The sequence below is a fragment of the Oncorhynchus tshawytscha genome, linkage group LG21 (genome assembly GCF_018296145.1).
Source record: "Oncorhynchus tshawytscha isolate Ot180627B linkage group LG21, Otsh_v2.0, whole genome shotgun sequence".
Taxonomy (NCBI): domain Eukaryota; kingdom Metazoa; phylum Chordata; class Actinopteri; order Salmoniformes; family Salmonidae; genus Oncorhynchus; species Oncorhynchus tshawytscha.
In genome coordinates, this window is record NC_056449.1 from 30,231,960 (window position 1) to 30,257,898 (window position 25,939).

A 25,939-nucleotide genomic window follows, 5' to 3' on the forward strand; every position below is an offset into this window, starting at 1 on the left:
CTTTCTCCCCTTCCCTCTCTCTCAGGTCTCCACTAATGGCGAGATGTCTCTGCTGGCCGGCGCCACATCAGACTGCGACTGCAAGAATGATGTCAACTGCAACTGTTTCTATGGCGACGACGGCTACGCGCCCGACTCCGGCCTCAACTCCCCCGCCTCGCTCGCCGTCTCACCCGACGGAACGCTTTTCATCGCCGATCTTAACAACATACGCATCAGAGCCGTACGAGCCAATCGACCCGGCCCGTCAGCCTCGGGGGCGGGATCCGGATCGATGATGGGACAATACGAAGTTGCGTCTCCACGGGAACAGGAGCTCTATGTGTTCAACGGTGACGGTCAACATCTACAGACCGTGAGTCTGGTCACTGGAGAACCATTATATAACTTCACCTACGGGACGGACAGAGAGCTAGCCACGGTGGTGGACAACTGCAACAACACTGTCAGGGTGAGAAGGGAGGGTCTGGGCCAGGGGGGGAGTTCTGGCCTCCTCAGACTGGTGTTACTGCCGGAGAACCAGGTGGTGACCCTGGGTTTGGACCCTGCTGGGGGGTTGAGGAGTGTCTCGGCCCAGGGACAGGAGGTGGCCCTACTGGGGTACTCTGGGAGTACAGGACTACTGGCCACCAAGGCTGACGAGACCGGATGGACCACCTTCTACCAGTGAGTGGGATGTTTTTATGCATTTGTCAAAAACGGACACTTCAGCAGCACTCAGGGTGACATATTAGCTGCATTGCCTGGCAGACATCGAGCTAGGATTTGTTTACAGTCCACTGCTGCCCCCTGGAGTTCACTTCTGTCACACAAGTGTGTGCTTCAGTCAGAGCTAACAGAACGGACAGGTGTTAGAGGTCCATAGAGGTTTGCTTTTGTCACTGCACACACACACACACACACACACACTTTCTGCTGAGAACTGCCATATTATGAGAAATCCACAGAGACCAGCTATTCCCTGCTCCTCGGTACAAGTAAGCTGTGAGAGGAGAGGAGAGGAGAGGAGAGGAGAGGAGAGGAGGAGAGGAGAGGAGAGGAGAGGAGAGGAGAGGAGAGGAGAGGAGAGGAGAGGAGGAGAGGAGAGGAGAGGAGAGGAGAGGAGAGGAGAGGAGAGGAGAGGAGAGGACTGAAAATGACAACTCACATTGATTAAGGACTATTTTGTCACTAGTTGTCCCTATCTTCCCAGGTGGGACAGTGAGTAGTAACCTCTATATGTCTCTCTCCTCCAGGTATGACAGTGAGGGTCGTCTGACCAATGTAAGCTATCCTACTGGCATGGTGACCAGTCTGCACCGGGAGATAGAACGTTCCATCAACATTGACATAGAGAGCTCCAGCAGAGACGATGACGTCACCGTTATCACCAACCTGTCCTCTGTGGAGGCCTCGTACACCGTGGTGCAAGGTGGGACATACACACACATGCATACACACACCCCACAGTGCAAGGCACACACGCACATATACACACACCCCACAGTGCAAGGCACACATGCACATATACACACACCCCACAGTGCAAGGGACACACGCACATATACACACACCCCACAGTGCAAGGGACACACGCACATATACACACACCCCACAGTGCAAGGGACACACGCACATATACACACACCCCACAGTGCAAGGCACACACACACATATACACACACACATATACACACACACATATACACACACACATATACACACACACACATATACACACACACACATATACACACACACACATATACACACACACCATGGTTCAAAGTGAGATACAGCATATTAGTATCAAATCAAATCAAACTTTATTTGTCACATGCGCTGAATACAACAAGTGTAGACCTTACCGTGAAATGCTGACTTACAAGCCCTTTACCAACATTGCAGTTCAAGAAGAGTTAAGAAAATATTTACAAAATAGACTAAAGTAAAAAATGTAAATAAAAAGTAACACAATAAGAATAACAATAATGAGGTTTTATACAGGGGTACCAGTACCGAGTCAGTGTGCAGGGGTACAGGTTAGTAATGAGGTTTTATACAGGGGTACCAGTACCGAGTCAGTGTGCAGGGGTACAGGTTAGTAATGAGGTTTTATACAGGGGTACCAGTACCGAGTCAGTGTGCAGGGGTACAGGTTAGTAATGAGGTTTTATACAGGGGTACCAGTACCAGTGTGAGGGGTCAGTGTTTGCAGGGGGTACAGGTTAGGTTAGTAATGAGGTTTTATACAGGGGTACCAGTACCGAGTCAGTGTGCGGGGGTACAGGTTAGTTGAGGTAGGTGGTGGTGGTGACTGCATAGATAATAAACAATGAGTACAAAAGGGAGGTGGGGGTCAATGTAAACAGTTCGGTGGCCATTTTATTAATTGTTCAGCGGTCTTATGGCTTGGGGGTGGTAATCTGTTGAGGAGCCTTTTGGTCCTAGACTTGGTGCTCCGGTACTGCTTGCCGTGCAGTAGCAGAGAGAACAGTCTATGACTGGGGTGACTGGAGTCTCTGACTATTTTATGGGCTTTCCTCTGACACAGCCTATAATATAGGTCCTGGAAGGCTGGAAGCTTGGCCCCAGTGATGTTCTGGGCTGTACGCACTACCCTCTGTAGCGCCTTACGGTCAGATGCCGTGCAGTTGCCATACCAGCAGGTGATGCAATCAGTTCAGTCTCCTGAGAGGGAAAATGTTTTGTTGTGCCATCTTCACGACTGTCTTGGTGTTTTTGGACCATGATAGTCAAAACCACGGTCAAGCTGGAACTACGTTCCAACTAGATTACAGACTGATGTGTTAAGTCAGCAATGTCTCAGAGTATTAATGGTTGTCTATCTATACAGAGCTCCACCCAAGGGGTAGTAATGGAAGAGAAGGTATTCATCTAGTGGGAACAGCAAGAGTTATCTAAGGTGTGCGTGCGTGCGTGCGTGCGTGCGTGCGTGCGTGCGTGCGTGCGTGCGTGCGTCAGCCAGCCAGCCAGGCAGCCAAATGTTTGGTTCTGAAGGAAAGTTGAAAATACGTATTTTTCAGGCATTGAAAATACAGTACCAGTCAAAAGTTTGGATACATCTACTCATTCAAGGGTTTTTCTTTATTTGTACTGTTTTCTACATTGTAGAATAATAGTGAAGATGTCAAAACTATGAAATAACACATATGGAATCATATAGTAACCAAAAGTCACACTTTGTGCCTTAATGACAGCTTTGCACACTCTTGGCATTCTCTCAAACAGCTTCATGAGGAATGCTTTTACAACAGTCTTGTAGGCTGCTTGGCTGCTTTTCCTTCACTCTGCAGTCCAAGTCATCCCAAAAAAATCTCAATTGAGTTGAGGTCAGGTGATGGTGGAGGCCAGGTCATCTGATGCAGCTCTACATCACTCTCCATGGTCAAATAGCCCTTACACAGCCTGGAGGTGTGTTTTGGGTCATTGTCCTGTTGAAAACAAATGATAGTGCCACTAAGCGCAAACCAGATGGGATGGAGTATCGCTGCAGAATGCTGTGCTAGCCATGCTGGTTAAACGTGTGCCTTGAATTCTAAATAAATGACTGACAGTATCCCCAGCAAAGCACCATCACACCTCCTCCTCCATTCTTCACGGTGGGAACCACACATGCAGAGATCATCCATTCACCAACTCTGTGTCTCACAAAGACACGGGCAGTTTAAACCAAAAAACTCAAATGTTGACTCATCAGACCAAAGGACAGATTTCCACCGGTCTAATGTCCAATGTTCCTGTTTCTTGGCCCAAGCAAGTCTCTTCTTCTTATTGGTGTCCTTTAGTAGTGGTTTGTTTGCAGAAATTTGACCATGAAGGCCTGATTCACACAGTCTCTGAACAGTTGATGTTGAGATGTGTCTGTTACTTGGACTCCGTGAAGCATTTATTTGGGCTGCAATCTGAGGCTGGTAAACTCTAATGAACTTATCCTCTGCAGCAGAGGTAACTCTGGGTCTTCCTTTCCTGTGGCTGTCCTCGTGAGAGCCAGTTTTATCATAGAGCTTGATGGTTTTTGTGACTGCACTTGAAGAAACTCTCCAAGTTCTTGACATTTTCCAGATTGACTGACCTTCATGTCTTGTAATGATGGACTGTCCTTTCTCTTTGCTTATTTGAGCTGGTCTTGCCATAATATGGACTTGGTGTTTTACTAATCTTCTGTATACCACCCCTACCTTGTCACAACACAACTGATTGGCTCAAACGCATTAAGAAGGAAAGGAATTCCACAAATAACTTTTAACAAGGTACACCTGTTAATTGAAATGCATTCCAGGTGACTACCTCATAAAGCTGGTTGAGAGAATGCCAAGATTGTGCAAAGCTGTCATCAAGGCAAAGGATGGCTACTTTGAAGAATCTCAAATATAAAATATATTTTGATTATTTGTTTAATTAAATCTTTTTTGGTTACTACATGATTCCAAATTTGTTATTTCATAGTTGTGATGTCTTCACTATTATTCTATAATGTAGAAAATAGACAAAGATAAAGAAAACCCTTGGAATGAGTAGGTGTGTCCTGTCACGTCCTGACCTTAGTTCCTTTTGTATGTTTCTATTTTAGGCTGGTCAGGGCATGAGTTGGGGTGGGCATTCAATGTTTTTGTTCTATGTTTGGTATTTCTATGTGTTTGGCCTGGTATGGTTCCCAATCAGAGGTAGCTGTCAATCGTTGTCTCTGATTGAGAACCATACTTAGGTAGCCTGTTTTCCCACTCTTGTTTGTGGGTGGTTGTTTTCTGTCTCTGTGTCTGCACCAGACAGAACTGTTTCGTTTTCGTTCGTTCTCTTGTTATTTTGTTTTGTGTTCAGTTTTAATAAATATTAACATGGACACGTACCACGCTGCATATTGGCCCGATCCTTCCTACTCCTCAGATGACGAGGGATATCGTTACATGTCCAAACGTTTGACTGGTACTGTACATATTTTCTAGAATATGAAATCAAGTTGTGATACAAACTCCGTACAGATACAAACTCCAACTCGCTGATCATGACCATTTCGACCACAAGATGAAACTCCTGGACAGTAGCCTGTCCTGCTTTTATTATATGCTGTTTAACACGTCAGCACATGTTTTATTTGGACGCCATTTTGGTTATTTGATGGGAGAAACCTGCATGGTGTAAAAGTGTCTCATTACATTATCGTACATTTTATCTCCAGCCTGTAGGCTATAGTAAAGGTCACATACTCTTTTGTACCATAATGCTATATCTGTTATCAGATACCTTAATAGAAAATGACTCAAATAAAAGTGATAATCAACCAGTACAATACTTGAGTAAAAGTCTAAAAGTATTTCGTTTTAAATATACTTCAGTATCAAAAGTATAAATAATTTATAATTCCTTATATTAAGCGAACCAGACAGCACCATTTTCTAGATTTTTAAATTTACAGGCAGCCAGTGGCACACTCCAACACTTAGACATCATTTACAAACTAAGCATTTGATTTGTAGTGAGTCTGCTAGATCAGAGGCAGTAGGGATGACCAGGGAGTCTGTGAATTGGACCCTTGTCCTGACCTGCTAAGCATTCAAAATGTAGTAAAAAGTACATTATTTTCTTTAGGAATGTAGTGAAGTAAAATTATTCAAAATCATAAATAGTAAAGTACAGATACAAAAAAAACGACTTAAGTATGACTTTAATGTATTTTTAATCAAGTACTTTACACCACTGATCGATTTGAGATCATTTCTTTGACGGGACGTTGGTGGAGCTCCGCAGCTATGTGTCTCTCCCTGCCTTTGACAAAGTGGGCAAAGTGACAAAGTGGGCACTGCTTATCACAGGGCGGCATCAGCGCTCACCTAAAAAGCCCATATGCCACTGGTTGAGAGAAATTGTCATTGTTTTCGGGCAGAATTATGTGAGGTTTTATGTGTTGTTGGTGACTTGGTCAGTCAATCTGCCGCAATAGACTAAGCCTAATCCTGCTTAGTGAGCGGGCTGGCCATGTCTCTATCTTTGTGTGTCTCTGTGTGTTTCCTTGCGTGCGTGTATCTCTGCGTGTGTGTGTATGTTTGTGCGTGTCTGTGTGTCTGTCTGTGTCGGTGTGTGTTACATGTATTACAGCACAGTGTTCTGGTCTGCTGTGCCGAGACACTGGCTTTAACAGCTTGCTTTGCTCCCCCCTCTCTCTCTCTCTCTTTCTCTCTCTTTATCTCTCACCTCTACCTCGCTCTCTCTCTCTCTCTCTCTCTCTCTCTGTATCTCTCTCTCTCTCTCTCTCTCTCTCTTTCTTTCTCTCTCTCTTTATCTCTCACCTCTACCTCGCTCTCTCTCTCTCTCTCTCTCTCTCTCTCTTTATCTCTCACCTCTACCTCGCTCTCACCCTCTCTCTCTCTCTCTTTCTCTCTCTCTTTATCTCTCACCTCTACCTCGCTCTCACCCTCTCTCTCTCTCTATAGATATATATATTTACATATATATATATATATATATATAAGCGAACCAGACGGATATATATATATATATATATATATATATTCAAGGGGCTTTATTGGCATGGGAAACATGTTAACATTGCCAAAGCAAGTGAAGTAGATAATATTCAAAAGTGAAATAAACAATAAAAATTAAGGTTCCAAACGAATAAAGACATTACAAATGTCATATTATGTATATATGTAACGATGTACAAATGGTTAAAGTACAAAAGGGAAAATAAATAAACATAAATATAGGTTGTATTTAAAATGGTGTTTGTTCACTGGTTGACCTGGTTGACCTTTTCTTGTGGCAACAGGTCACTTTTGTATTTCATATGTGTCTCTAATATAGTCATACATTTGGCAGGAGGTTAGGAAGTGCAGCTCAGTTTCCACCTCATTTTGTGGGCAGTGTGCACATAGCCTGTCTTCTCTTGAGAACCAGGTCTGCCTACGGCAGCCTTCTCAATAGCAAGGCTATGCTCACTGAGTCTGTACATAGTCAAAGCTTTCCTTAATTTTGGTTCAGTCACAGTGGTCAGGTATTCTGCCACTGTGTACTCTATGTTTAGGGCCAAATAGCATTTTAGGTTTTCCTGTTTTGTTGTTAATTCTTTCCCATGTGTCAAGTAATTATCTTTTTGTTTTCTCATGATTTGGTTGGGTCTAATTGTGTTGCTGTCCTGGGGCTCTGTGGAGTCTTTGTGTATGTGAACAGAGCCCCTGGACCAACTTGCTTAGAGGACTCTTCTCCAGGTTCATCTCTCTGTAGGTGATGGCTTTGTTATGGAAGGTTTGGGAATCGCTTCCTTTTAAATGGTTGTAGAATTTATACAGCTCTTTTCTGGATTTTGATCATTAGTGGGTATCGGCCTAATTCTGCCCTGCATGCATTATTTGGTGTTCTACATTGTACACAGAGGATATTTTTGCGGAGTCTCAATTTGTTGTTTGTCCCATTTTGTGAATCCTTGGTTGCTGAGGGGACCCCAGACCTCACAACTATAAAGGGCAATGTGTTTTATAACTGATTCAAGTATTTTTAGTCAGATCCTAATTGGTATGTCAAATTTTATGTTCCTTTTGATGGCATAGAAGGCCCTTCTTGCCTTGTCTTTCCGATCGTTCACAGCTTTGTGGAAGTTACCTGTGGCGCTGATGTTTAGGCTGAGGTATGTATAGTTTGTTGTGTGCTCTAGGGCAACAGTGTCTAGATTGAATTTGTATTTGTGGTCCTGGCAACGGGACCTTTTTTGGAACACCATTATTTTAGTCTTACTGAGATTTACTGTCAGGGCCCAGGTCTGGCAGAATCTGTGCAGTAGATCTAGGTGCTGCTGTAGGTCCTCCTTGGTTGGTGACCGAAGCACCAGATCATCACCAAACAGTAGATGTTTGAGTTCAGATTCTTATAGGATGAGGCCGGGTGCTGCAGACTTTTCTAGTGCCCTCGCCAATTCATTGATATATATGTTGAAGAAGGTGGGGCTTACGCTGCATCCATGTCTCACCCCAGGCCCTGTGGGAAGAAATGTGTGTGTTTTTGCCAATTTTAACCACACACTTGTTGTTTGTGTACATGGATATTATAATGTCATATGTTTTTCATCCAACACCATTTTCCATCAATTTGTATAGCAGACCCTCATGCCAAATTGAGTCCAAGGCTTTTTTTAAATCAACAAAGCATGAGAAGACTTTGTCTTTGTTTTGGTTTGTTTGTTTGTCAATTAGGGTGTGCAGGGTGAATACGTGGTCTGTTGTACAATCATTTGGTAAAAAGCCAATTTGACATTTGCTCAGCACATTGTTTTCACTGAGGAAATGTATGAGTCTGCTGTTGATGATAATGCAGAGGATTTTCCCAAGGTTGCTGTTGACGCATATCCCACGGAAGTTTTTGGTGTCAAATTTGTCTCCACTTTTGTGGATTGGGGTGATAAGTCCTTGGTTCCAAATATTGGGGAAGATGCCAGATCTAAGGATGACGTTAAAGAGTTTTAATATAGCCCATTGGAATTTGTTGTCTGTATATTTGATCATTTCATTGAGGATACCATCAACACCACAGGCCTTTTTGGGTTGTAGGGTTTTTATTTTGTCCTGTAGTTCATTCCAGGTAATTGGAGAATCCAGTGGGTTCTGGTAGTCTTTAATAGTTGATTCTAAGATTTGTATTTGATCATGTATATGTTTTTGCTGTTTGTTCTTTGTTATAGAGCCAAAAATATTGGAAAAGTAAGAACCCATACATCTCAGTTTTGGATAGATAATTCTTCGTGTTGTTGTTAACCACCAGAAGTGGTTAGTCTATGGATTCTTTAATTACATTTGAGCTGATTTCTGACCTGCTGTTCCTTCTTTTCCTGTAGTGTAATTCTGTATTGTTTTAGTGATTCACCATAGTGAAGGAGTAGGCTCAGGTTTTCTGTAGTGTATTTCTGTATTGTTTTAGTGATTCACCATAGTGAAGGAGTAGGCTCAGGTTTTCTGTAGTGTATTTCTGTATTGTTTTAGTGATTCACCATAGTGAAGGAGTAGGCTCAGGTTTTCTGTAGTGTATTTCTGTATTGTTTTAGTGATTCACCATAGTGAAGGAGTAGGCTCAGGTTTTCTGTAGTGTATTTCTGTATTGTTTTAGTGATTCACCATAGTGAAGGAGTAGACTCAGGTTTTCTGTAGTGTAATTCTGTATTGTTTTAGTGATTCACCATAGTGAAGGAGTAGACTCAGGTTTTCTGTAGTGTAATTCTGTATTGTTTTAGTGATTCACCATAGTGAAGGAGTAGACTCAGGTTTTCTGTAGTGTAATTCTGTATTATTTTAGTGATTCACCATAGTGAAGGAGTAGACTCAGGTTTTCTGTAGTGTAATTCTGTATTATTTTAGTGATTCACCATAGTGAAGGAGTAGGCTCAGGTTTTCTGTAGTGTAATTCTGTGTTTTAGTGATTCACCATAGTGAAGGAGTAGACTCAGGTTTTCTGTAGTGTAATTCTGTATTATTTTAGTGATTCACCATAGTGAAGGAGTAGGCTCAGGTTTTCTGTAGTGTAATTCTGTGTTTTAGTGATTCACCATAGTGAAGGAGTAGGCTCAGGTTTTCTGTAGTGTATTTCTGTATGGTCTTCCTCATCTCTCTCTCTCTCCCTCTCTCCATTTTCATCACAAATACATTTTTCAGATAGAGAGAGGGGTAGTCTACTGCAGAGTTGACAGAAAGCCATCTCTGTGTGTTTGAAGTGTTGGTAAAACGCTGCCTGGAGGTTTATAGCAAATTGGCTTCATGGATTACTGCCGTTTATGGTGGTGGAGGCTCAAAGGCTGTGTATGTGTGTCTGTGTGTTTGCGTGCATGCAAGTGTGTGTGTGTGTGTGTGTGCGTTTGAATTTCCACATGCGCATGTGTGTGTGCATGATCCCCTGCCTTTTAAAAATTAAATAAAAGACTCTTCCGCTGCGTCGGCCAGACAATCACTGTTATCTTATCTTCAATCACGTTGTTGTTATCAGGCTGCTGTTCTTTATGCCTCCGATAGAGAAGAAGAATGGGCCCTCAATCCCCCTGTCACTTTCCAGAGGCTACGCCGCATCAGACACAGTCTTTCCAGAGGCTACGCCACATCAGACACAGTCTTTCCAGAGGCTACGCCACATCAGACACAGTCTTTCCAGAGGCTACGCCACATCAGACACAGTCTTTCCAGAGGCTACGCCACATCAGACACAGTCTTTCCAGAGGCTACGCCACATCAGACACAGTCTTTCCAGAGGCTACGCCACATCAGACACAGTCTTTCCAGAGGCTACGCCACATCAGACACTGTTTTGTGTATATGTGTGTGGGTGTTTGAGTGGGGGATAGAAACGCTGAATTTACAGAGTTTTTTTTGTTCAGTGAAGGAATTCTGTTTGTGAAAGGCAACAGAAATCCATTTCAATTTACTCTGCGATTTGATCTTTTTTCAGCATATAAGCATAACACAGGAAGATGCCAGCAGAGGAGCCAGCTCATATGACTCCCTTCTCTCTCCTTGTCCATATCGCCCCCTACAGACCAGGTGAGGAACAGCTACCAACTGTGTAACAACGGCACCCTGCGGGTGATGTATGCCAATGGGATGGGCATCAGCTTCCACACTGAGCCCCACATCCTGGCCGGGTCGGTCAGTCCTACAATCGGCCGTAGGAACATCACACTACCCACAGACAACGGACTCAACTCCATCGAGTGGCGGCTCCGCAAGGAACAGACCAAGGGGAAGGTCACTGTTTTTGGCAGGAAGCTGAGGGTGAGCTGAGAACCTCACTTCCTTTCTGTGTGTCATTTAGTCATTAGAGATGACATCACTTACTCTGTGAAAAGATGACATCACTTACTCAGTCTACAGAGATTACATCGCTGACTATGTGTAAAGATGACGTCACTCACTCTGCCTACAGAGATGACATCACTTACTCTGTGTGTAGAGATGACATCACTGACTCTGCCTACAGAGATGACATCACTGACTATGTGTAAAGATGACATCACTCTCTATCTTCTTCCAGGCACATGGCCGTAATCTCCTCTCCATCGACTTCGACCGCAACACTCGGACGGAGAAGATCTATGACGACCACCGCAAGTTCACGCTCCGCATCATGTACGACTCGCAGGGCCGGCCCGCCATGTGGTTGCCTAGCAGCAGCCTGGCAGTGGTGAACGTGTCGTATTCGACCACGGGTCAGCTGGTGGGGCTGCAGAGGGGCAGTATGAGCGAGAAGACAGAGTTTGACCCTCAGGGACGTATTCTGTCACGGTCGTTCATAGACGGCAAGGTGTGGAGCTATAGTTATCTGGATAAGGTGAGGACCTAGCACTGTCTGCTAATGGTACTGTTACTGTTACTGTTATGAACTGTGTGGAGCTATAGTTATCTGGATAAGGTGAGGACCTAGCACTGTCTGCTAATGGTACTGTACTGCTACTGCTACTGTTATGAACTGTGTGGAGCTACAGCTACCAGGATAAGGTGAGGACATAGTACTGTCTGCTAATGGTACTGTACTGCTACTGCTACTGTTATGAACTGTGTGGAGCTACAGCTACCAGGATAAGGTGAGGACATAGTACTGTCTGGTACTGTACTGCTAATGGTACTGTTACTGTTGTTATGATCTGTGTGGAGCTATAGTTATCTGGATAAGGTGAGGACATAGTACTGTCTGCTAATGGTACTGTACTGCTACTGCTACTGTTATGATCTGTGTGGAGCTATAGTTATCTGGATAAGGTGAGGACATAGTACTGTCTGGTACTGTACTGCTAATGGTACTGTTACTGTTACTGTTGTTATGATCTGTGTGGAGCTACAGCTACCAGGATAAGGTGAGGACATAGCACTGTCTGCTAATGGTACTGTACTGCTACTGTTATGAACTGTGTGGAGCTATAGTTATCTGGATAAGGTGAGGACATAGTACTGTCTGCTAATGGTACTGTACTGCTACTGTTATGAACTGTGTGGAGCTATAGTTATCTGGATAAGATGAGGACATAGTACTGTCTGCTAATGGTACTGTACTGCTACTGCTACTGTTATGAACACTGTGGAGCTACAGCTACCAGGATAAGGTGAGGACATAGTACTGTCTGCTAATGGTACTGTACTGCTACTGTTATGAACACTGTGGAGCTACAGCTACCAGGATAAGGTGAGGACATAGTACTGTCTGCTAATGGTACTGTACTCCTACTGCTACTGTTATGATCTGTGTGGAGCTATAGTTATCTGGATAAGGTGAGGACATAGTACTGTCTGGTACTATACTGCTAATGGTACTGTTACTGCTACTGTTACTGGTACTACTACTGTTACTGCTACTGTTACTGGTACTGTTGTTATGATCTGTGTGGAGCTACAGCTACCAGGATAAGGTGAGGACATAGTACTGTCTGGTACTGTACTGCTAATGGTACTGTTACTGCTACTGTTACTGGTACTACTACTGTTACTGCTACTGTTACTGGTACTGTTGTTATGATCTGTGTGGAGCTACAGCTACCAGGATAAGGTGAGGACATAGTACTGTCTGGTACTGTACTGCTACTGGTACTGGTACTGTTACTGTTACTGCTACTGTTACTGCTACTGGTACTGGTACTAGTACTGTTACTGTTATGATCTGTGTGGAGCTACAGCTACCAGGATAAGGTGAGGACATAGTAGTGTTACTGGTACTGTTACTGCTACTGGTACTGCTACTGGTACTGCTATTGTTACTGGTACTTGTACTGTTGATCTTATCTGTGTGGAGCTATAGCTACCTAGATAAAGTGAAGGCATCATTGCACCTGTAAGACATTACCTACTGTACAGGCAGCAGGAATAGCAATGACAAGCTGATTGAGAGAAGTGAAAAGTGCTAGTGATGATGACTTATGTTCCTTCTCCACTTCTTTCCCTCCTTCTCTCTCTCCAGTCCATGGTCCTTCTCCTACAGAGCCAGAGACAGTACATATTTGAGTTTGACACCTCGGGGCGCATCACAGCCGTCACCATGCCTAGTGTAGCCCGCCACACCATGTTCACCCACGTCTCTATCGGTTACATCCGCAACACCTACAACCCTCCGGAGAGCAACGCCTCCATCATCCACGACTTCACCGAAGACGGCCGCCCTAAGGCTACCCACTACCTCGGCACCGGTCGACGTGTCCTCTACAAGTATGGCAAGCTGGCCAAGCTAGCTGAGATCCTCTACGACAGCACCACGGTGACGTTCGGTTATGACGAGACAGCTGGGGTTCTGAAGATGGTGAACTTACAGAGCGGCGGGTTCTCCTGTACGATACGTTACCGTAAGATGGGTCCGCTGATCGACAAGCAGATCTACCGGTTCAGTGAGGAGGGGATGGTGAATGCTAGGTTTGACTACACGTACCACGACAACAGCTTCCGTATCGCTAGTATGAAGCCAGTCATCAGTGAGACTCCTCTGCCTGTGGACCTCTACCGCTATGATGAGATCTCTGGAAAGGTGGGTAGATGACTACACTACTAACCCTAACCCTGGCTCCAGCCTCAACCCTAACCCTGGCTCCAGCCTCAACCCTAACCCTAGCTCCAGACTCAACCCTAACACTAGCTCCACCCTCAACCCTAACCCTAGCTCCACCCTCAACCCTAACCCTAGCTCCAGCCTCAACCCTAACCCTAGCTCCAGCCTCAACCCTAACCCTAGCTCCAGCCTCAACCCTAACACTAGCTCCAGCCTCAACCCTAACACTAGCTCCAGCCTCAACCCTAACACTAGCTCCAGCCTCAACCCTAACCCTAGCTCCAGCCTCAACCCTAACCCTAGCTCCAGCCTCAACCCTAACCCTAGCTCCAGCCTCAACCCTAACACTAGCTCCAGCCTCAACCCTAACACTAGCTCCAGCCTCAACCCTAACACTAGCTCCAGCCTCAACCCTAACACTAGCTCCAGCCTCAACTCTAACACTAGCTCCAGCCTCAACCCTAACACTAGCTCCAGCCTCAACCCTAACACTAGCTCCATCCTCAACCCTAACACTAGCTCCAGCCTCAACCCTAACACTAGCTCCAGCCTCAACCCTAACACTAGCTCCAGACTCAACCCTAACACTAGCTCCAGCCTCAACCCTAACACTAGCTCCAGCCTCAACCCTAACACTAGCTCCATCCTCAACCCTAACACTAGCTCCATCCTCAACCCTAACACTAGCTCCAGCCTCAACCCTAACACTAGCTCCAGCCTCAAACCTAACACTAGCTCCAGCCTCAACCCTAACACTAGCTCCAGCCTCAAACCTAACCCTAGCTCCAGCCTCAAACCTAACACTAGCTCCAGCCTCAAACCTAACACTAGCTCCAGCCTCAACCCTAACACTAGCTCCATCCTCAACCCTAACACTAGCTCCATCCTCAACCCTAACACTAGCTCCAGCCTCAACCCTAACACTAGCTCCAGCCTCAAACCTAACACTAGCTCCATCCTCAACCCTAACACTAGCTCCAGCCTCAACCCTAACACTAGCTCCAGCCTCAAACCTAACACTAGCTCCATCCTCAACCCTAACACTAGCTCCAGCCTCAACCCTAACACTAGCTCCAGCCTCAACCCTAACACTAGCTCCAGCCTCAACCCTAACACTAGCTCCAGCCTCAACCCTAACACTAGCTCCAGCCTCAAACCTAACACTAGCTCCAGCCTCAAACCTAACACTAGCATCAACCTCCAGCCTAACACTAGCATCAACCTCCAGCCTCAACCCTAACACTAGCATCAACCTCCAGCCTAACACTAGCATCAACCTCCAGCCTCAAACCTAACACTAGCATCAACCTCCAGCCTCAACCCTAACACTAGCATCAACCTCCAGCCTCAAACCCTAACACTAACTCCAGCCAAAACCAAACCCCTTGCAGGATGGCAGTTACAGTTGATAGAGCATAAATCACCTATACTGGATTAAAGTGGGACCTAGACCCTCTGTACAATATTTGACTTAACTCTTAAATCTTATCTTGGCTACAGGTGGAACACTTTGGGAAGTTTGGCGTGATCTACTATGACATCAACCAGATCATAACCACGGCTGTGATGACCCTCAGCAAGCACTTCGACACCCACGGGCGCATCAAGGAGGTGCAGTACGAGATCTTCAGGTCCCTGATGTACTGGATGACGGTGCAGTACGACAGTATGGGACGCGTGGTGAAGAGAGAGCTGAAGATAGGACCATACGCCAACACAACACAGTACCGCTATGAGTATGACGGGGACGGACAGCTCAGCGGGGTGAAGGTAGGAGATTTGACCTAACCAGTGAGATACTAGTCCTGCAGTAGTTGAGCACCAAATCACAATCCTAGAAGATTACTACAGACCACTTCCTGAAATACTTGATTAAATGTTGTTGTTCTTTGCAAATACACACAGTATGGTATTCCTTTTCACTTCTGTTTTTGACTTTCCTATGTTGACTTACCTGACTTAAGCCCTTGGCTTCTATAAGGAGCATAGGCCATTGATTCTGCTACGCACCTGTGCTATTAAAGAGTTGACTTCAGGTGTGTTATTAAAGAGTTGACATATTAAACAGTTGACTTCAGGTGTGGTATTAAAGAGTTGACATATTAAACAGTTGACTTCAGGTGTGTTATTAAAGAGTTGACATATTAAACAGTTGACTTCAGGTGTGGTATTAAAGAGTTGACATATTAAACAGTTGACTTCAGGTGTGTTATTAAAGAGTTGACATATTAAACAGTTGACTTCAGGTGTGGTATTAAAGAGTTGACATATTAAACAGTTGACTTCAGGTGTGTTATTAAAGAGTTGACATATTAAACAGTTGACTTCAGGTGTGGTATTAAAGAGTTGACATATTAAACAGTTGACTTCAGGTGTGGTATTAAAGAGTTGACATATTAAACAGTTGACTTCAGGTGTGTTATTAAAGAGTTGACATATTAAACAGTTGACTTCAGGTGTGTTATTAAAGAGTTGACATATTAAACAGTTGACTTCAGGTGTGGTATTAAAGAGTTGACATATTAAACAGTTGACTTCAGGTGTGGTATTAAAGAGTTGACATATTAAACAGTTGACTTCAGGTGTGGTATTAAAGAGTTGACATATTAAACAGTTGACTTCAGGTGTGTTATTAAAGAGTTGACATATTAAACAGTTGACTTCAGGTGTGGTATTAAAGAGTTGACATATTAAACAGTTGACTTCAGGTGTGGTATTAAAGAGTTCTTTTCATTGTCTCTGCCTCCAGGTGAATGACTGGTCCACGTGGCGCTACAGCTACGACCTGAACGGTAACCTGCACCTCCTCAACCCCGGAAACAGCGCCCGCCTCACGCCACTCCGCTACGACCTCCGAGACCGCATCACGCGCCTGGGCGACGTGCAGTACCATCTGGATGAGGATGGCTTCCTGAGCCAGCGCGGCTCGGATGTCTTTGACTACAACTCCAAGGGCCAGCTCCTCAGAGCATATAGCAAGCTCCCGGGAGGCTGGAGCGTCCAGTACCGCTATGACGGACTGGGAAGGAGAGTGTCCACTAGGACCAGTCTGGGACAACACCTCCAGTTCTTCTACGCTGATCTGAACCACCCGGCAAGAGTCACACATATATTTAACCACTCCAGCTCAGACATCGCTTCACTGTACTATGACTTGCAGGTAGGCTACCGGATTATTAGAGAAAAGTGTGTTCATCTACAGACTACATGTGATAAATACTGTTCATCGTGATTGTGTTATGACTTTGTTATTGTTGTGATATAACCACGTTTTTGTGATGCTATCATTACGTTATGGTGACGTGACTGTGAGTTATGGTGACGTGACCAGGGCTTAATTTGTCAATCATGAGGTGCCGGAAACAAAAAGTGAGCACTAGAGGGGGGTGCCCTGGGGAGTTCTGAGGTACCAGAACGCATGAGAAAAAAAATCACCTTCATATTAAAGGATAAATGCATATCATCACATTTGCGTAGTGGCATAGATCAGTAGAATAGAGGCACTTACAGAAGTTGCACACATGGGAGACATTTTTAGTAGCTTACGGTCCAGAAAAATGTTGGCCTTTTATAAACACATTTCATACAAATCTACTTCATTTTAGATGACTGGAGACTGTAGCAGAATCTTTTTTAATACCTAACAAATGATCAAAATGGCAGGCTACTTTGACACTGGCAAAAACCACCTTGTCTTGAATCCATCAATAGCCTAGTCCTAGGTGTGTGGAGACACATATTGTAGGCTACAATATGAGGATGAAATTATAGGATGAAAATTATAGTCCTAAAAATGCTTTCCAGTTTCACTAACTCACCCAATGATGTGCAGCTCACTCACGGGTGATTGTCGATGCACTCTTTCTTTCTCTCTCTTTTGTAAAACAGTATTTGGAAGTTGATCAAATATTTTGGTGGTCTAAAGCAGTCTTTTCATCAGGAGCCATCTGCTTTCCAACCTGTTTTCCCTCCATTGTATTTGAAATATTGCGAAAGGCTTGTTTTGTTTGCGTGGTGTTTTTTGTATTTCAATTTATCAGGGATGTTGCAGTTCCTCATTCTAGTGTGGCAGACCAGAGGGTTTGATCAAGACGTTAGCCCTGTCGGAGAGGGGGCGGTCGTCAGTGCGATGTACGTCTCCCTTCTCGATAGGGTATCCGCTTTCCCATGCTTCGCCCCTGACCTGTGCACAACAGAAAAAGAGAAGCGGGAATTGCTTCGGGATATCGGGTGGCATAATCTATTATAACCAGGATATACCGGGATGTTTTTACCAGGGGGCCCACTGTCCATGTTGATGCGTTCAAACAGCACTCCAATGATCAGTAGGGGAACCAGCAGGTTCCGGAAGTCTGCTTTTGGGGCGGTGATTTGACACTCCGGGCGGCTGCTTCAATAGACTTCCATGGCGTGCCTCATCCCGGAACAGCGAAACCGGGCGGGGATCCTTTCCCAGGTCTTCTCCATTCCCAGGTGCACCCCCAACAAATGGGTATGGGCCAGCTGAATAATGGTTCCGAAGTACCGACGGGGCAGCAACAGAACCTCTCGGACTTCCCCCTTTTTGTGCGACTCCTGATACAACAGGTTATTTTTGATTTGGAAACGGGGGTATCGCCGGAAGAAGCTGGCCATCCACTGCTATCACTTCCCACTAAACGGTCCCACTGGGCAGTCCAAACTGTCCCCTCAGAGGACTCAGGGCAGTTGTCTCACCGGGTCCCTCAAAATCGAGGAGGGGCAGGGGCTCAACCTCCGGTTGTTCACCAGGTATGGATGGTTCTGGCGCCCCCTCGGACCCTGACTCTGGGTCCGTAGACACACGGTTGGCAACTGCATGCTCCCGGGCCACGCAGGCGACGGTCCATCCCTGCTCTCGTCGGTCGCTGGCTCTGACTTTTTTTCCCAGCTCATGCCTCCACAGTGCTGTGAACATCGGACAATCTCGTCCCACAAGGAGGGGTACCGGCAACTCAGCACTACGGCACCACCATCTGGCAGCTCCCTTGTGGCATTACGATGGTGGCCTGCCTGGTCGAATACCTCTTGGTTTCACCATGGACACAGGAGACGGACATCTCCTCACCACGGACAGTCGGATGGGCCAGCAGGTGTGCTTTTACGAGTGTTACCACACTCCCGGAATCCAACAGAGCCTGGGTGTCACGACTGTCGACTTTCACAGGGACCATGGGTGCTGGTGGTTCGCTGTGGGTCCAGGAGGTGAAGTAGTTTACTGCATTGCCCGACTCGTCTCCAGGGCCTCAACTCCTCTCGACCCGGAAATGTCATGCAAGGTGTCCCCTGGCGCTTTAGTCTTCTCCCCTGGCTGTCTCTCCGTGGGTCTGCAGTCCTTTAGCCCAGCTGACTGTCGGATTGTACGGTGGTGGGGTCGTCCTTCTATGTCCTCCGACAGCTCCTGGACTTGGCCTGCATCCCCTTCAGCAGGGCCTCGGTATTCTGGTGCTGCTCCCAGGAGATCCTCCAAGGTCAGGGGTGCGTGCAGGCTCGCCGCCCTCTTCATGTCGTGAGGTAGCGCCTGTAAGAAGTGATCCATGACCCGGGGAGGGTGGCTACGTCGGTTAGGAGCCCAGGTGATGCGCAGTAGGTCGCTCATCTGTGCTCAGGAGGAATATTCGGCCATGAACCTCCAGTTGTGGACAAGTTGGGCCCGACGGGCTAGGCTGTACCGGTGTCGGCTGAGTGCCTCCCTCTCGATACAGCGTAGTTAGCCGCCTGTTCGGTGTTGAGGTAATAATACACCTTTTGGGCGTCTCTGGACAGGAACGGGGCCAGCAGCCTTGTCCACTTCGCCTTGGACAATCCTTACCATAGTGCTGTCCATTCTAACATGCAGAGGTAGGTCTCGACGTCGTCATCCTCCATTAGCTTGATTATAAAAACTGATTGGGTTGTGATTCCGTCTGTGTTTCTCCTCACAACTTCCTGATTTCCTCAATCATGCAGACATTCTGTAGACACTGTTCTTCCAGCGTTCGTTCCTGAATGTCCTGTGGCGCTTGTTGGGCCCGAACGAACTGAGCTATCAACTCATCAATGCTGATACTACCTAAACGTCAACCCTGGTCTGACCACGTTGTCAGATTTGCCCTCATTCTCCACCAATTGTGGCAGACCAGGGTGTTTGATCTAAACGTTTACACAGATCAGACACAAGTGTGATACCTCGGATTCAAGGGTATTTATTTAAAACATTAAAGAAAAACGAAAGAAACCGGTCTCCTCCAGGAGACCTCTTCTGGATTACCGCATTCTGGGCTCCGGGTAAAGCTGTCTCCTCTGGGGTTAAACACTGAGCCTCTTGGTTCTAGTAGACCGTGAGGACATCTATCCAGTAGCAACCTCTTACTACCTCCAACCCTCCCGTGTGCTGCCCTCCTGGCAGCTTTATGGGACCCGTACGGCTGGTGATCAATCAGCACCTTGATTACTCACCAGCCTCAAATCAGCCTGAATTAGTTCTGGCCGGAGGACCCGTCGAGACCTGGCACATCCAGCAGAGGGAGCCACAGACGCGTAATGTAGACTCTGTCTGTCACCAGGCCTCGAAGAGTCTCCCCTGGTGGCTTGTCCGTGGTACAGCACACTACTTATGTGAGAGATACTGGCGCACTTCTCACACAGCCAAGGCCACGCGTTCGTCTGAAACAGGTTTCAATGTTGCGCAAACCATAAATACCGGCCCAACCCAAATCAACTCTTAGAATATTAGGCCCGGGCTCAAAATCAACTGTTTCACATTACATTTGTTTTGTGGGGGCAGGATAATTAATAAAGATGCAACTCGAATAAACTTTGATCACTTTTATTAGAATGTTTACATGCAAAAAGTTAAAATTATTTTTCATGCCAGGCCAAATAGATTCCGGAACAAAACAATCCAAAATGAAAAGGTGCTGGATCCTGTTCTGGCAGGATTAAGCACTGGACGTGACTGTCTGTGAGTTATGGTGACGTGACTGTCTGTGAGTTATGGTGACGTGACTGTCTGTGAGTTATGGTGACGTGACTGTCTGTGAGTTATGGTGACGTGACTGTCTGTGAGTTATGGTGACTTGACTGTCTGTGAGTTATGGTGACTTGACTGTCTGTGAGTTATGGGTGACGTGACTGTCTGTGAGTTATGGTGACTTGATTGACTGTGAGTTATGGTGACTTGATTGTCTGTGAGTTATGGTGACGTGACTGTCTGTGAGTTATGGTGACGTGACTGTCTGTGAGTTATGGTGACTTGACTGTCTGTGAGTTATGGTGACGTGACTGTCTGTGAGTTATGGTGACGTGACTGTCTGTGAGTTATGGTGACGTGACTGTCTGTGAGTTATGGTGACGTGACTGTCTGAGTTATGGTGACTTGACTGTCTGTGAGTTATGGTGACTTGACTGTCTGTGAGTTATGGTGACTTGACTGTCTGTGAGTTATGGGTGACGTGACTGTCTGTGAGTTATGGTGACTTGATTGACTGTGAGTTATGGTGACTTGATTGTCTGTGAGTTATGGTGACGTGACTGTCTGTGAGTTATGGTGACGTGACTGTCTGTGAGTTATGGTGACTTGACTGTCTGTGAGTTATGGTGACGTGACTGTCTGTGAGTTATGGTGACGTGACTGTCTGTGAGTTATGGTGACGTGACTGTCTGTGAGTTATGATGTAAAGCCCGTACTGCTTCCCTCAGGGTCATCTGTTTGCTATGGAGGTGAGTAGTGGAGAGGAGTATTACATCGCCTCAGACAACACCGGAACACCACTGGCTGTCTTCAGCAGCAACGGACAGATGATCAAACAGGTAATCATGATGACAGTAATAATAATACTATTAATGATCATTCTTTTTGCTGCATGATTGTTAAATATCTCAAGGCCCGTTATCCACATGTTAAGAAAAGATCAATTGGTACTTGATGTCCAGAGAATTTGATTGTTCAAATTCAAAATACAAAAACGGATCAAATAAACCAACTTTGTCTTTCCTAATTGCCCCAGAGGGGATAAAGTTGTTGTGAATTGAAGTGAAACATGCGTCTGTGTTTGTTGTGACCTCCAGGTACAGTACACAGCGTACGGGGAGGTGTACCTGGACTCTAACCCAGAGTTCCAGCTGGTGGTTGGGTTCCATGGTGGTCTCTATGACACCCTGACCAATCTGGTCCACTTCACCCAGAGGGACTATGACGTCCTGGCAGGCCGCTGGACCTCGCCAGACTATGCCAGCTGGCCCAAGATCGGCAAGGACCCTGCACCCTTCAACCTGTATATGTTCAAGAACAACAACCCCCTCAGCGAGGTGTTGGACATCAAGAACTACGTCACAGGTAGAGCGTCTTTGGATCCTTGAAAAGCGCTTTATAAAACACATGCATTGTTATTGTTATTACAGGTAAAGGAGAGAGAGCTGAGTGGGGGTGTTGTGTTATCATCGTCACTGTGTACTGTAGTTCTCTTTGTTTTTTTGTCACTTAGATTCAAAGAACATCCCAAAAAATTCATACAATATTTTACTACACTTAAAATATGTTCCCTAATACTACGCAGATTATTATAGCATTTTCAAACTTCTTAACATTTTCTAATATTTCTATGACTTGCTAGCTGTATTAAAACTATTTTTTTACTGTGTTGTCTTTGTTCCACAGACGTGAAGAGTTGGCTGGTGATGTTTGGTTTCCAGCTCAGTAACATCATTCCAGGATTCCCCCGTCACACCCTCTACTTCGTGGAGCCTCCCTACGAGCTGCAGGCCAGCAAGGACTGTGAAAACGGACAGGTGAGAAGGCCTGGGACAGCCTACAGTTCCATTGTACTGATTCTATGTTAACCAGAATCTGAAACATACTGTCTGCGAGCTAAATGAGGCCTGCTATTACAGAGAAATGGCCCTCTCTCTTGCTCTCAGAGCCGGATGAGACATTGAAGATACTGTGGGATCACTAATATGAACCTTCAATGATTACAATGAAATCTTGACATTAATAGATGAGAATAGCTGTAAACCAAACAGTATAAGTGTATCCTCGTCTGCATTCTTCTGGTTGACCAGTGACCTTTAACCTCTCTTCTACCCCTGTCTCTCCTGTAGCTGATAACGGGGGTGCAGCAGGCAGCGGAGCGCCACAACCAGGCCTTCATGGCCCTGGAGGGACGGCTCCTTAACAAGGACCCCCGCGACCGCCGCGACAAGCCCGGACACTGGTTCGGCACATCAACGCCCATCATCGGCCGGGGAGTGATGCTAGCGCTGAAGGAAGGACGTGTGGTGGCGGCAGTTAGCTCCATGGCAACCGACGACAGCCGGAAAGTGTCCTTAGTCCTCAATGGCGCCATCTACCTGGATGGAACGCACTACACGCAGGCCGGACATGACTGTCACTTCTTCGTTAAAGTCGGTTCGGCTGATAGTGATTTATTGGCGCTGGGGCTGACCAACGGACGCAAGGCGCTGGAGAGCGGGATCAACGTGACTGTGAGCGGGAGGTCGCGGCGCGGCGCCACGGTGGAGTTTGCGGTGCCGTCGTTAGCCCTCAGCGTGCGGTATGGGCTAGCGCTGGATGTGGTGGATGAGGAGAGGGTGAGGCTGCTGGAACTAGCCCGGCAGAGGGCCCTGGCTGGGGCCTGGCTGAGGGAGCGGCAGAGGGCCAAGGATGGGAAGGAGGGGAGCCGGCTGTGGACGGAGGGAGAGAAGCAGCAGCTGCTGACCGCGGGGAGGGTACAGGGGTATGATGGGTATTATGTTTTACCCGTGGAACAGTACCCAGAACTGGCTGACAGCAGCACCAACATCCAGTTCCTGAGACAGAACGAGATGGGCAAGAGGTAACAGCCCACCTGGACTGGGATGGAGGACTGGCTGACTCTTTCTCTCTCACCGACTCTCCTCCCCTTCTCCTCCTCATCCCTTTCATTTTCTCACCCTAGTTACTAGTTCCTTCCTCTCTTCGCTCCCCCTTTCCTCTCCAACCCCGCAGAAAATAAACCAACAAATGGGGTTTCTCACTGAACGCTGCAGGGACTTTTGAAAAGAAGAATATACTAAACTTTTTTTGTTGTTACTTTTATTGCCAAGGGCAAAACATCTAACATTTAGACAGAAGTTTATTTTATTTGTTGTTGAAAACAAACTGTGGAGAAAGGCACTCATGAACCTTGAAAAACAAACTGTTGCTTAATAACTAAGATTCCCGTTTTTAAAAAAGAAATCGATATTTTCACCAATATTTTTGGGGACTTTGAGGGCGTAATGACAGACTCTGAACTGATGGTGGCGCTGTGTTGTGCTGGGTGCTCTGGTAAGGCCTGCACCTGAAATTAACTTGTAGATCAAAGGGACCAATAGGGAGGCAGAGCCACCACAGGGCCCAGCGAATCACAACACTGATCAGAAGAGAAGATCAGCAACAAGCACCGCAGCGTCACTTACACGGAGTAAAACTACTTGTCATCAGTCTCAGGCCTCCCATTCTCCACCACAAAACTGTTCTCAGCTATTGCAGCAACATATCCTAGCAACCAATACTCACACCACTGAGATCCTTTAACTCATAAAGACTTCAAACAAAAGAAAACTACAACTTTAAAGACACAAAGATGGAGGGGAAAAAAATATTGTGAAAATGTATCAGAATGTGTCCATATGTGTCAGACTACTATACTACAGTTCAGACTACTATACTACAGTTCAGACTACTATATTACCGTTCAGACTACTACACTACAGTTCAGACTACTATACTCCAGTTCAGACTACGATACAATTGTTTACTTCATTCATTGGTTCAGACTACTATACTACAGTTCAGACTACTATACTCCAGTTCAGACTACGATACAATTGTTTACTTCATTCATTGGTTCAGACTACTATACTACAGTTCAGACTACTATACTCCAGTTCAGACTACGATACAATTGTTTACTTCATTCATTGGTTCAGACTACTATACTACAGTTCAGACTACTATACTACAGTTCAGACTACTACACTACAGTTCAGACTACTATACTACAGTTCAGACTACTATACTACAGTTCAGACAACTACACTACAGTTCAGACTACTACACTACAGTTCAGACTACTACACTACCGTTCAGACTACTATACTACAGCTCAGACTACTATACTACAGTTCAGACTACTATACTACAGCTCAGACTACTATACTACAGCTCAGACTACTATACTACAGCTCAGACTACTATACTACAGCTCAGACTACTATACTACAGTTCAGACTACTATAGTACAGTTCAGACTACTATAGTACAGTTCAGACTACTATAGTACAGTTCAGACTACTATAGTACAGTTCAGACTACTATAGTACAGTTCAGACTACTATAGTACAGTTCAGACTACTATACTACAGTTCAGACTACTATACTACAGCTCAGACTACTATACTACAGTTCAGACTACTATACTACAGTTCAGACTACTATACTACAGCTCAGACTACTATACTACAGTTCAGACTACTACACTACAGTTCAGACTACTATAGTACAGTTCAGACTACTATAGTACAGTTCAGACTACTATAGTACAGTTCAGACTACTATAGTACAGTTCAGACTACTATAGTACAGTTCAGACTACTATACTACAGCTCAGACTACTATACTACAGTTCAGACTACTATACTACAGTTCAGATACTATACTACAGTTCAGACTACTATACTACAGTTCAGACTACTATACTACAGTTCAGACTACTATACTACAGTTCAGACTACTATACTACAGCTCAGACTACTATACTACAGCTCAGACTACTATACTACAGCTCAGACTACTATACTACAGTTCAGACTACTATACTACAGTTCAGACTACTATACTACAGCTCAGACTACTATACTACAGTTCAGACTACTATACTACAGTTCAGGGTGTTACGTATAGTAGCGGTAGAAGCAGTAGTTGTGTATGTTTCAGTCGCAGTAGAATTGTGAAACTTTCACCAAGGCACTTCTGTACAGGAACAATGTAAAAACACCTACCATACACTTAGTCCAGAATACATACAGAACTAGTATTATCAAAAGCTATTTATATTATTTTATTATTTGTACATGTATTTATTATTCGTAGTACTAAATGACAATCATGAAGGGAGTCACTAGTTTATCGAAGAGGACTTTACGTTTATTTTATTTTGTAAAATATGTAAGAAATGTTCAATATGTTTTTTTTGTATTCATTTAAACATTTGCTCCCAGAGCAAATAATAGTCACACTCCAAAATAATACTTTATGTAAGAAAGTGGTTTTTTTTTAAAACAATTTCTAATTTAAATGAAGTCTTTAAAACTGTGAAACCTGTTTTTTGGAAATATATCTGGATGTACAGTGTATAGACTTACCTTAATGCAGCAGCAGCACAGTAGAATATTGTTCAGAATATCCCGTTTTACATTTCTATTG

The 25,939-nt window shown here is 45.2% G+C and overlaps 1 protein-coding gene across 1 annotated transcript in view; it reads left to right on the plus strand.

Moving 5' to 3' along the window:
- LOC112264204 (teneurin-2) overlaps nt 1-24,512 on the plus strand; it is a 45,611-nt gene extending 21,099 nt beyond the window's left edge. The window contains exons 12-22 of the mRNA XM_042303007.1: nt 26-666; nt 1,236-1,411; nt 10,507-10,742; nt 11,002-11,298; nt 12,916-13,473; nt 14,995-15,264; nt 16,244-16,654; nt 21,193-21,303; nt 21,562-21,829; nt 22,151-22,281; nt 22,594-24,512. Of these exons, the coding sequence (XP_042158941.1) occupies nt 26-666; nt 1,236-1,411; nt 10,507-10,742; nt 11,002-11,298; nt 12,916-13,473; nt 14,995-15,264; nt 16,244-16,654; nt 21,193-21,303; nt 21,562-21,829; nt 22,151-22,281; nt 22,594-23,331 (3,837 nt within the window). The 3' untranslated portion in view covers nt 23,332-24,512. The remainder of the gene's footprint in view (nt 1-25; nt 667-1,235; nt 1,412-10,506; nt 10,743-11,001; nt 11,299-12,915; nt 13,474-14,994; nt 15,265-16,243; nt 16,655-21,192; nt 21,304-21,561; nt 21,830-22,150; nt 22,282-22,593) is intronic.
- Nucleotides 24,513-25,939: the final 1,427 nt, after the last annotated feature.